Raw genomic sequence first — 13044 nt, 5'->3', positions numbered from 1 at the left:
GCTTTATTCACGTAGGGCATTCGATGACACCTGTTCTCGGGATTAGTGGGGGTCCCAGCAGTCATATCCTCACCGATCAGACATTGATCACCTATCCTGTGGATTGGTAAAAATGATCATTATGGGGCAAACCCCTTTAAAGTTTGTTCAGGCAGGGCTCTCTATCCTACTGTATCTGTAATCATCAGCCATAGTCCCCCAGCAAGGTACTACATTTTATATTTTTTGCCTCAATTTACCGCTTACAAGCGAAAGAGAAATTCCTCATGGTTATACCATCCCTTGCAACAACCATCAGAGTAATCTTGTGTTCTACATAAACCTAATAAATGAAACAGAAATAAAAGACAATGGGCACTCAGCACGGACACATTTATTCTGGTATGCATTTTACACGCATCTTTATAAGCAAAATAAAACAAATATACAAATACAGGAACAAGCTTTGTCCAATGTAACTGGCACTAGTGTTATAAGCGGATTAAACAGGTGACTGGAATCATCATATTGGACTGCAGCACATGGCATAACTTCTTAGAAGCCCTCTGGCACAATCATTAGCACCTTCCCGGCAATACTTCGAGACCAGAACGTCGACTGTTTCAATACCAACAACTGTTTTGCATTGTCAAAGTGAATTACATTGCACATATTAACAGTAAAGGTTCTTTGACCACCTTCTGGACTCTTTAATTCCTTGCTTTGTATGATAAAAGTATAAAACTAGATCACAGCCATGTTCCACATCCACCCTCTGTCCTGAAATACTCTGTACGTGTGCAGCTCCTGCACTGTGCTTTATTTGCGATTGTAGATGTCAACATTACATATTTCCTCTAAAGCCTGAGTGAGTCTTTGGTAGGTGAATACGTTTGTATTAATGACATACAATAAGAATTATCTACCACAGTCATTGGCCTGGAGGGTATAATTTAGTCCTCGGTTGGCCATAGAGGACTACGCGGAGAAAGAAAAACAAACAAAAACATTTATTACAAATTCTCCAATGACCAGGCACTTAAAACCCAGTCTTTGCTGAAGGCACCAAAAAATGAGAGGGTGGGGTGGTCTGCTCCCAAAAAGATGTCAGGTGATCCTGTACTGCCCTCTGTGATAGGTTAAACTAGTGTCATACAGACTCCATTTTGTATTTAACAGAATTGATGCCGAAAATGTGGACACACTTACTATTCTTCTGGTCTTTTTGTTCAAAAAAAAATAAAAAAAATTCTTAAAACTCCTGCTCATAGCAAATTTTTTATTAACCTGCAAACCTTGCAGACTGACTTGGTAGCTTAAACACGTCACACTTTCCCCAGCGTCCAGATTTTTGGAATGAAGTTACTTAGTGATTGCAATTATGACCCGGTTATAGTGACGCGGACAGCAATGACTTCACCGAACATCGTGTGGCGGGCCATCAAAATGGCCACCTTGCCGTGCACGCAAGCCTACTGTAGTATCCGGTTTGGCATAGAACCTTTTTCACTGTACGATGGGGCATCCTGTGACCTTCCAGGTGACCAGCATCATACATTGGTGTGTGGCAATAAGCTTTTAATCAATGTTACACCGCACTGGAAGGATTTACGTTCTCTTTATTATGGATTTTCCGACTGGTTACCCAACGTTTTGCGAAGCTTTCCGTATGAGCAGAACTGGTTAGTGGTAGAGGGTAGTATTGCAGCAATAACAGGCCTAGATGTCCGTCTGGATTGCACAGTTCCCTTCTGTTTTTGGATCGTCCTCAGTGTCCGTCTTCTCCCCTTGGATGGGTAGGCCCTGACTGGCACCGTCTTCAGCTATATAACTCAGCTGAGGGACGTCTGTGCAAGGAACGGGGATGCTAACCATTGCGGCACCACCAGGAGAATTTTCCAGCCGGTCATTTTCCACTTCGGGGAGAGGGCTGACTGTAACAAAGCGAGTGTGATACTCATTGGAACCATGGCTGCAAGAAGTTTTCATACTCTCCATATCGGAGCAGCTGAATTCTGAGAAATGACTAGAATGAGAGTCGGCCACTGATGGTAAGCTGTCACTAAGAGATGGGGAGTCACATTCACTGGAATGAGTGCTTTGCTGCTCCAGAAGCTGAGCGTCCATGTCCTCTCTCGTCTCGTTTATCTTGGTACTACTTTTCTTTCGTAGCTTGCCTTTGCATTTCTTCCCTGCTGTATTTTCTTTGGACCATTTGCTGGCATTGCATTTACTTTCTGCTTGGCAGGCTGCGGAGCCGCCAACACTATTCCGACCTGGGGCACTGCCATCGTCAACACTACTGCTGCCACTATTATGCCTGAATTTGGCTGGTTTAGACTCAATGTCCACTTGAACTTCCATGCTGTTACCTTCCCTGAAAAACAATATTCACCAGTCAGACTATTCGCTCCAACAAAACATATTAGGCCTCATCTATTAAAACTATCTAATCTAAAAATTGTCTTTGTTGCCCATTGTAACTAATCACAGGCCAGTCCTTCCCTTATTACAGATTAAATATAAACAAATATTTTTAATATAATCTAATCTCCCTTCAAATATATATTTTCTTAGATATATGACAACCAATATGGCGGCTGGAGTCACCTAGGCTTCGCAGACTTCTACCCGATTGTGTGGTTTATGTTTCTAGGAAAACCGGGTGACAACCAAACTCTAATGATGGCTGTATAGGTTGTCATCCAACCTTGCCAAAAACAAATATAATTAGTACACGGGGGGGAAAAAAATGGATAGAAGACGGGCGGGGGAGGTCGTTTTGAGTTAGAAACTACTATTTGATCTAGATCAGTAAAAAGTTCTTTAATCTGCGTCAGAGCGGTGTTTTTCTGATACAGAACGCCAAATCCCTGAGGTGACTCCGTACCTGTCCAGTGAGATGTAGTTCAGGATGGATCCAGCCATGGCTTTGGTGCTTGCGTTGTCACTGACGGTTCCTAAGCTCACGGTGCCAGATTCTCCGCTCAGGCTGTATCTCTCCTTCTGAATGTCTGCTTGGACTTCCAGCCTGTACAGAGAGAGAGATGACAACATGTTAGGTAGCGGCCTCTGTATAAGGTGCAAACTTGAGGCTTATCTAATAATCATTATTCCACCACATCACAGACAGACCCTGTTTTTAGGCGTTTGAGACAGCCGTAATATGGCTGCAATAACCGGACAGCGCGGATCTATGGGATCGAACTTATTGTGGCCTTGTTACAGACGCCTGAAAGTAGGAGCACTATCTGCAGTACTATCTGGAGCAACTATCTGGAGCAACTATCTGGAGCAACTATCTGGAGGAACTATCTGGAGGAACTATCTGGAGGAACTATCTGGAGGAACTATCTGGAGGAACTATCTGGAGGAACTATCTGGAGGAACTATCTGGAGGAACTATCTGGAGGAACTATCTGGAGGAACTATCTGGAGGAACTATCTGGAGGAACTATCTGGAGGAACTATCTGGAGGAACTATCTGGAGGAACTATATGGAGGAACTATCTGGAGAACTTGCATATAACAGGTAGTTTATCAATACTAGAAAGACCAATAAAAATGTACCACAGCCCTAAAATAGTACCAATTTCTACATAGACGCCCTTCTGCATTATGGTTAGCCATGGACAGCATGAGTCCGCCACATCAGCTCTCCTTTCTGGCTCAGAAAGGGTTCCCAGCAGGGGACCCCATCTATGACGTTCATATGATCCAATAGGGCATACAGATAGGGGTCTTCCTCATAACAGATGAGCAAAAATAAAACACATCAAGGAGACTTTATCATATACTGTTATTTTACGGCGTTTTTATGCACTGCAGACTTTTTTTTGTATTGCTAGTCTTGAAAATCTCTTACTGCTTAGTGTATACAGCTCCTATGCAGGGATAGGTGTCTCCATGGTTACAAGCTATAAACAAACCCTGTGTCGTCTGAAGGTGTTTCTCCACTCACTCTGCCCCCTCTTCTATTATCTGTGGAATAGCAAAAGGCAAGAGGCAGATGGAAGAGAGAACATGCTGCCCGTTCCCTTATAATTCGAGTTTCTTTTAAGATTTCAGAGTTCCTGGTTATGTAACCGCAAGAAAATTACAAAGGAAAGCAAACAGTCTCTGAATCGGAGACCCATTCCCAGCCGGTCAAAATATCGAGGTTACCGGTACGGACTACTAAGTGAGGTTCTCAAACAGGAAAGGGGTAAAAACAAAAATAAGGAAAAAAACAACAAAGAACTCACATTCTAAAGCGCAAAAATGTAACATTTCTATCGCCTGTACTCAAGAGTGACACTCAGGCTACCACCTCCATGTTACCACTACCACAGTGACCATAGTGCGTCTTCAATCCCTTCAGGACCAGAACAATTTTTGAATTCCTTTGCATTCCTGCGGTCATAACTTTTTTTTATTTTGTAGCTGTATGAGGCTTTGTTTTTTTGAAGGACGTATTGTACCTTATGTAGGTGACATTATTGGTACATATGCATTAGTGTTTCATTTATAGAAATTTTCACATAGGCAAAATTGCATAAAAACCAATTCCACAGCAGTTTTTTGGTTGTTTTTTTTAATAACACAAATGAGGCTATAAATTTGTTGTGCCTGTTATGGTCGTGAGGAGACCAAATATGTGTATATTATTTTATGTTTTGGGACTTATATTTAATTTTATCTATTGCTAAAAATGTGGTTTTTTAATGTTACTTTTTTTAAATGAATTACATTAACTTTTTTTTTTTTTAGCATGGATTGCAGCATTTAAATGGTTAAACGCCAGAGATCCAAGGTTTTATGATCTCTGGCATTTCAAGGATTCAGCTGTGTCTTACAGCTGTTGACTCACACCTGATCGCATGGGCACAGTAACAGTGTCCATGTGATCTGCATGACCAGTATGGATAAACTGGGGTTCAGTATTATGGCACTGTGGGCACTCGTGTGCCTCCTCAAGGTGCCGTATTCTCCCCTACAGTCAATGTACAACTCTGTAATACGGCATTGGATGGAACATGCCACAATTGTTGTTTAAATGGATTACGCATGAATCTGTGACACAGGACGCGTCTGTTGCTCTGTATGGCCCCATGCACACGACCGTAAAAAACCTCAGTTTTTGCGGACCGCAGTTGCTGTCCGCAAAAACAGAGCCATTCACTTTCATTGAACACTGACACCTTTCTGTAGCACTACGGAAGGGTGTCCGTGCCGTCGAACTGTTCCGGGAATTATGGAACATGTCCGTTCTTTCGCATTTTGCGGGCCGTGCTCCCATACTTTGTATGTGAGCACGGCCCGAAAATGCGGCTGTCAGTCAGCGGCCGGCCGTGCCCGCAATCGCGGGTCGTGATTGCGGGCATGGTCGTGTGCATGGGGCCTATGGCATCAGAGGCACTGGAGTCCCGTGTGGGTCCATACATTTCTGCTTACCAGGAACTGTACATTAATAATTCAGTGCCACCAGGGATTGTGTGTTGTGGAAAAAGAAAGGGCTCCCTCCATCAACTCTAGGTTTTTATTGATCATAAACAACAATTTTATATAGAAACATATAACCTCTAGTAAAGATAGTAAAACAGATTTCAATATGGAGTTATTTTTTTTCCAAAAAGTAAACCAACATTCAGAAACCAGGCTAAAATGAGTCCAGATTTATTAGCCATGTGCGACTTATTTTTGGCGCAAATTATTAATCTAAAGTACAATAGCCAAGAGTTGGCATAAGGGAAAGAAAAAAGTCTAATATGTCTAGCAAGATGCGCCAAATCATACGGGCATGCGCCGCTGTGATTAAATTGTCGCATCTTCTGCTGGTCTGGTCTAGTTCGATCCGGTCTATATTTAGGACAGAATGAAAGTGGTTTTGCAGAACTTTATATTGATGGGCTATTCTTAGGAAAGGTCTTCAATATCAGATCAGTGGGGGTCCGACTCCCAGCACCCCGACCGATTAGCTGACTTCAGGGGTCACAGGGACAAACGTTGCGGCCTGTTCCGTTTACCAGGCACTGTGCTGTACACTTCCATAGTGGATGTGCCTGGTGTTGCAGTTTCACTCCTCTTCCAGTCAGCTGATCGGCGGGGGGGGGGGGGGGGGGGACCCGGGAAATCAGATCCATACTGATGAGCTATCCTACAGATGGGCCATCAATATAAAAATCCCGGAGAACCCCTTTAATAAGAGACCACGGTGGAGATGTTTGGACGTCATGCACAGCCCAATGTTTGGCATTTTTGTCACCCCAAACCGTTCATACCAACTCTCTAGCATAGTGTGGGGTGGTGATAATTTCTGTTATAAAGAAGAATGGGTTAAAATTTCTCCAAATTATGTGAGATTGAAATTTGTACAGAAAACTTTACTTTAATTTATTTAGGCAAAAGTTGGTTCTACATTTTAATAAATTATAGGGTTCAGCTGATTTCTGAATGTTTGTTTACATTTTAAAAAATAATTCATAAAAAAACAACGCACTCCATAGTAAAATCTGTTGTGTTTTTTGTTAAGACCAGAGGTTATTGTAGAAGTTGCTGAGGAGCACACGAAGTATCTAGGCCCTGATAAATAAAAACATAGCATTGAAAAAGGGGGCACTTTCTTTCCATGACCGTATAACACCTCTTGACGTTTAGGCCTCTGTATTACGCAGGTAGAGCAGATATAGGGCTGCTGTACTGCCTCACTATTGCTGGTATAGGTCATTTCCAAAAAAAAAAAACAGTAAACTATGGAATTGTTCATAATGAAAATGTGTCCACTACACAAAGACAAAAAACAGAAACATTTGTGTTTCTTTATTGAGCCCTTTCCCGTCTCATGTAGCATATGACCGGCAGCACGATCAATCACATCCATCACCACGTATAGCAATGTACAGAAATGACTGGTGGGATAGAAGGAGTGAATGGCTTTTGTCCCTCTGGATGTTCAGGAATAACTACAGGATAATGAATGGGACAGGGACCGGTCGTCACTTTTTGGCATCCATGGCTGAAGTTATTGCGTCACTGATCTGATGGGAAAATGCTGTAAATTCATCTACCACAGGAGCAGGTCTGGACACAGCGGACTTGTAATGTCTGATTGTGGCTGGGTGAATTGCAGAAAGCGGCCACCAATATAAACTGGTTATCTGCTCACTTGTTTAACTCTTATGCCAAGTAATAAAAGCTCATGAAACATCTAGAATCTGTCAATAACCATTTTATTTGAGGTCTTCAGGTCAGAATATTTACCTATTAAAACAATTCACCATAGCGCTTCCGGAGAGGCTACCAGTAATGCTAGCCCCGGCTAATGCCATGGTACTGGCGGTTTCGCTCAGGTTGTCCCGGATGGCACCTATTCTATCCAAGTGGCTTCCACTGGCGCTCAAGCTGCCAGTCATTCCTCCTACGCTTCCTTCCCCGATACTGGGGTTGTGACGAGCTTCTGCGACCGATGTGGCATCTAAACAAAAAAAGATAAAATGAGTAATACAAAGAATGGCTAATTGTCACAGGCTGGCATCGGATGCCCAGTCTGCCATAGCAACACATAAGCCAGTCAAGAGGCTGTTCAAACCAACAAGACTAGAGGGCGTGGAAACTATACAAACAATTGGGAGTGTTATAAAGACAGTCAGTCAAATCTGGCATCCCTAAGAGCGAAACACCCGACTGTGCCAACGCACATGTAGCAGGAAGTTACAGGGGGAAACGGCTTCTTTCCCTGAGATGTGGCTTGTAAAACTTCAAAAACAGGATGGAAAGTGGAGGGTCTGTCCAGTGCACTTTTGTCGATTTCTCGGGAAATAAAACATACGGCACAGGAAAATAAACACTGTACAAAGCAGCACAGACTGTTCTCCGGTTACGTGGGATGCCAGGGTCAGGTTACATAATCACTTTTATCTGTACTTTATTTTACCCAATGCGGGTCATTAGAGGGCACAGACCGGTGGTGAAAATACATAAATGACTGAAGGTGTTTGTTTATACATCCTGTTATGTCAGAGAGTGGACCTATAGTCCTCATTTTCTGCTACACATCGGACCTCACGTATGAAGAACGTCTGATAGAAAAATTGGTCTTGTTGTCTACAGCAACCAATCACAATGCAGCTTTCATTATGCTGGAGTTTAAAGGGGTTCTCCGGGTTATATATATGTATATCATCTAGCTCTCTTAACGGATAGGTCTATTGTGTGCGATGTGTGGGACACCCGTATATTACAGACTGTCCTCTCTGGGGCAGTTTGGGACATGGCCGCAGTGAGGACACAACCCCTGTGCTATGTGTGGGTGTCCGGTGACAGAGAGGGGGCGCATGTGCTCAGATCAGCGGCCGTATAAGAAAGTAAAAGGGAGGTGTTTTTTTTTCCCTTAAAACAAGTAATTGATAAACTCTTATCCTTCATGAATGATCGGGATAAATTTAATAAAATTATCTCTAATTATTTGCTATGAGCAACAGGGCCAGTTTTTCATTGCTGGCGCGATCGATAAGACACAATGGAAGGGCTACGTTCTGAAGATGTTTACATAGAGATCAATGTGACGGATAGTGGTTTGTGTCGGACATGTTGCTATGTGAAGTATGTTGGTGTCACACGGTTTAAAGTTAATTTATAATCACAGCAGAACCTTCACTTACAGGTAAATCCAGTCAAAAAGATCTTGTGATATGTCAGAGATCCACGCGAGAAGATCACATAGCTGAAGATTGATCTCAAGCCCCGATCCCCAAAATCTAGAGAGCCAACGCCTCCGGCACCGCTCATGGATTTCGGTTATTGGAAAACCGACAACATTCGGAGTTTCATTGAAGGACAGAGTTGTGTCATTTGCAATATCAGAAATATCTGTGCAGATCTAAAGGGGTTGGATTTCTTTATATCGAGGCCCTTCCATTCTGGAAATCAATGGCTCCAACGTCACAAGTGTGATCTCACATATCGGTCAAGGAAGCTCATTATTTTTTTTGTTTACATTTGAATATACAAAAACTCTATTCAGAGTGACATCACAAAGGTCTTCATTTATGAGGCTGCGGTCCATCAATTTCCCATGACCCAGTAATATCCCAGATCTGGAGCCGGACACCACTAGAAGGTCCGAAGTTCTGGTCACAGCATCGTAGGCATTTAAGTCTGTACTATACGGGATCTAACAGAGAAGGCCCGCGTTACAAAATGAACGGTAGCTGTAAAAAAAGGGACTGTTCTCTGCCGTTACAAAGACTCATTGGCAAAATTTGCCGTAAGTTATTTTTTATCTTGGCTTGTCAGGAAATCTTTTCCTGACACGGACAGAGCAGTTTGGATCTTAATCTTTCCTTATATGGGAGGAGGCGAGAACCAGACAACAGGAACAGTGCAGTGTAACCGCAGCATTCACCAGCAGGGGGCAGCACTGTACCTTGAAACCAGTAAACATTCTCTAGTGTTTGTTAGCGGGTTAATGTTTATGTGTGATGTTTTTTTTTTATTATAATTGTCCAGGTTTGCTGGATACATTCGGACTACCAATAGGGATCACAGTTAATGTGTGACTAATTGAATCTTCATGGTGCTGCAGAGAGCAATGCATTAACCCTCTATATGGCTGAAGTACCAGGGTGGAACATCGCAATATACGGATAACAAATCAACCCCGTGTCATTTTTATTTTTTTACCTTTGCGGTTTGAATCGGAGGAGGGAAAAAAGGGGTAAACCGACAGACCGTAGGTGAGATTTATCAGCCTATCTTAGGCATAAAAGTGTGAGGTTCTGCTTGTGACACAGGACCACCAATCACTCATCACTGCCCCTTTTTACACGCGCCAATGATCAGGCCCACATCAATGTCCTGTGTTAACAGGGCAGCGATCAGCCAATGATGAACACGAAAAACGCTTGTTTATCAGCTAATCGTATCATTTATGTGGCCAATAAAATGGTCACTAGTCAGCAGCACATCTCCGTGTAAAAGGAAAACGTGCTGCCAACATGGAAATGTATGGGGACGAACGATCATAGGAACGATGGCTTGTCCCCACACATAACCAATCATGACTTCTTGTGAAAGGAGCAAATGAGCGCCGATCAATGAGCTGTCTCGTTGATAGGCGCCCGTTTTCGCGGACCATATTAAGCCGTGTATTAGGACCTTTACAGACAAAGCCTCAAATGGATTCAGGATTGGCAAATTACTAGCCAAGTAATCTATTGAGTGTTAGCCATCTCCGGGGAAAGAAGCAGAATGGAGATCTCACCTGCTGCCGTATTCACTCCTCCAACATTGATATCATTCTCATCATCAAATTCAATCCGGACCCCTTTCCCATTGCCGGCAGACACACCGCAACCTCCACTTCGGCATAGTGATATTGGGACTACTCCATAGACATAAGCCAACATGATAGGAACTCCGATGCCTGCAAAACAACATCGCCACATAACATTACTGAGTTACTGGACATGAAGAACTCAACCAAATTAAGTCACTTTATTGGGAAATTGCATTGTAAGCAGTTGTCTTCACATCTAATACATGAATCACTTGCTTGACGAGAAGTAATCCAAGTAATACAGAAGAGAAGCCGAGCCGGTCAGTTCTCCCGAAATGAACAGCAGAATGTAGGTTCCTTGTGTGACAGCCTATATTGTATGATTAAAGTAGAGCGGCTGTCATGTCTGACAGCTCCTCTCAGAAAACAGATTACCATAACCAGTGCCAGGAGAGCAGCCACAGGTGATGTCTATTCCCTCCTGCCCTCCCCCTTATTAGCTTCATGCTGCTGACTTGTAAATGGTGAGAAGCTAAAATGGTGTATTAGGGATTTGATCGAAAGGTCATTCCCTCGTAAACAAGCACAGGCGAATGTACGCTTTAAGGCATCCCCACATCTATAACAAGAATCCTTCAATTATGGGATCCCCCCAGGCACATAACAAGCATCCTACAACTATGGGATCCCCCCCAGGCACATAACAAGCATCCTACAACTATGGGATCCCCCCCAGGCAGATAACAAGCATCCTACAACTATCGGATCCCCCCAGGCAGATAACAAGCATCCTACAGCTATGGGATCCCCCCAGGCAGATAACAAGCATCCTACAGCTATGGGATCCCCCCAGGCAGATAACAAGCATCCTACAGCTATGGGATCCCCCCAGGCAGATAACAAGCATCCTACAACTATGGGATCCCCCCAGGCAGATAACAAGCATCCTACAGCTATGGGATCCCCCCAGGCAGATAACAAGCATCCTACAGCTATGGGATCCCCCCAGGCAGATAACAAGCATCCTACAACTATGGAATCCCCCCAGGCAAATAACAAACATCCTACAGCTATCCGTTCCCCCCTCGTATATAACAAGCATCCTACAGCTAAGGGATCCCCGATTACATTTCAGAAAAAAATACAAACATGACCCGGTTGTCTTTTTTCTGTCCGAGTCGTAGCTGGACAGTGTTACCTCTATACACATTACACTGACGATAGTAACAAGTGTCCCCTCACCTACGGTGACAGCAGCGACTACTGGAGATACGATGACTGACAAGGTGACGCCGCCTGCTATCGCCAGATTTCTCTTGTGCTTTGAAATGTCTTTACCTTCGTAGCGATTGTGAATCTGAGGAAAACATTGTCTTGTTAGTTACCAAGAAGACAAAGTAACAAAACTTGAGCTGGAGAATAAGAGTCATGTGAAAGGATGCTCAGTCCATTACATTAGTATCATTTCTTGTAATAGGATATTGTGATATGTAGGAAGAGACATTCTCTGCTCCACAGACTAGAAGAGATCACACGGACACGGCACGATCACCCCCGACACTAAAACAAAATGATGCGGATTTGATGCAGAGCGGCCGACTCTAAACACACCATGCAGCAACTTCTTCAGATACAAATCATCCTACATAGGAAATAATGCCATAGCAAGTGACCCTCCATAGTTTAAGAAAGTAACGGGAAGTATAAAGGGAAGTTAGAGGTCCATAATATTTAGATTTCAGTAGTCCCGTCCCAGTGCCCTAACGCTCAGCAACCCTCCTCCTGACCACACAGGCAACGCGTTGTGTAACTCCACCCACAATGCCCTGCTGACCAGTTAGATGGCTCCTCCCCCACTTGCTGGTGCCATAAAGAGATGTCCTGTGACTGCTGGCTGTATCATGGGACACCGGGGACCCAATGCCCAGATGTAGGGACTATACAGTTATTAACACATGAATATCCAATTGATAAGCAGAAACCTACATGGCTGCCATTGACAGCTCACCCCTAGTTTGTCTGTGATTCATAAAACAGGTCATAAAGCTGCTGAGGATCATGAACGCTCCCCTCCCTATATGTTGTGCAACTAAGTAATGTGCAACGACACATAAAGGAAACTAAAGTATTCAAAAGCTTTCCCACCATGAGGATGTACGGTCTGAAAATTGAAGCCGACCTGCCAGTTTCTTAGTAGAGCACAAAGTTATACTGCAGCCACTCAATGTAAGATCATCTCACGTGGGTCGAGGATTCCTGCCAGCGTCTTACAGTACAAGTTCTTCCTAGGGTGGTTGGTGTTGTAATGATCCACTTAGATGAACTAGGGCCTTTACAACTCGGCCGCTATCATGTAGATAAGACATCCACAATTAAGACGTGGGATGCACTAGACATTTCCCAGATCACTGTGAAGCATCAGGCCGACACTGCACCCCCCTAAACTGAATGCCCCCGGAGCAGCATAAAGGAGATAACCCTGGAAGACGCTCTTTAGATTTATATCAATATAATACCTTTCCAGATAGTGGCCTTATAAAGCAGCCTCACTAATAATACTCGTAGTAAACAAACATATAATAAAAGGACATACCTTCCTTCCCACATATACAGGAATACCAATAATCATTGCAGGAATGGCAATCCCGGCTATCAGGGCTATGCCTACAGGGGCCCCAACAAGCGTCCCGAGCTGCCAAAGGATCTTCTTCTTCCTGCTCCATGGCTTCTTTCCCCAAAACGTACATCCTGAAGGACTGTGGGGGAAACAAATGATACAGTCAGTATACTGGATATGTATACAGAAAACA

At 43.5% G+C, this 13044-nt stretch overlaps 1 protein-coding gene and 1 long non-coding RNA gene across 7 annotated transcripts in view; one reads left to right on the top strand and one right to left on the bottom strand.

Moving 5' to 3' along the window:
- Positions 1–1581: 1581 nt before the first annotated feature.
- RNF19A (ring finger protein 19A, RBR E3 ubiquitin protein ligase) overlaps positions 1582–13044 on the bottom strand; it is an 81574-nt gene continuing 70111 nt past the window's right edge. For all 6 annotated transcript variants that reach the window (XM_075825943.1, XM_075825942.1, XM_075825944.1 and 3 more), the window contains 6 exons: positions 12828–12990; positions 11477–11591; positions 10220–10381; positions 7219–7432; positions 2870–3010; positions 1582–2356 (listed from right to left, as the gene is read on the bottom strand). In XM_075825943.1, coding sequence (XP_075682058.1) covers positions 1699–2356; positions 2870–3010; positions 7219–7432; positions 10220–10381; positions 11477–11591; positions 12828–12990 — 1453 coding nt within the window. In that variant the 3' untranslated portion in view covers positions 1582–1698. The remainder of the gene's footprint in view (positions 2357–2869; positions 3011–7218; positions 7433–10219; positions 10382–11476; positions 11592–12827; positions 12991–13044) is intronic.
- On the top strand, positions 9022–9614 carry LOC142651358 (uncharacterized). The gene is made up of 2 exons (XR_012847609.1): positions 9022–9223; positions 9466–9614. It is a non-coding gene; the product is annotated as an uncharacterized LOC142651358 (long non-coding RNA).

The sequence above is a fragment of the Rhinoderma darwinii genome, chromosome 5 (genome assembly GCF_050947455.1).
Source record: "Rhinoderma darwinii isolate aRhiDar2 chromosome 5, aRhiDar2.hap1, whole genome shotgun sequence".
NCBI lineage: Eukaryota > Metazoa > Chordata > Amphibia > Anura > Rhinodermatidae > Rhinoderma > Rhinoderma darwinii.
The sequence above is the reverse complement of the archived record's forward strand: the minus strand, read 5'-3'. Positions and strand labels throughout refer to the sequence as shown.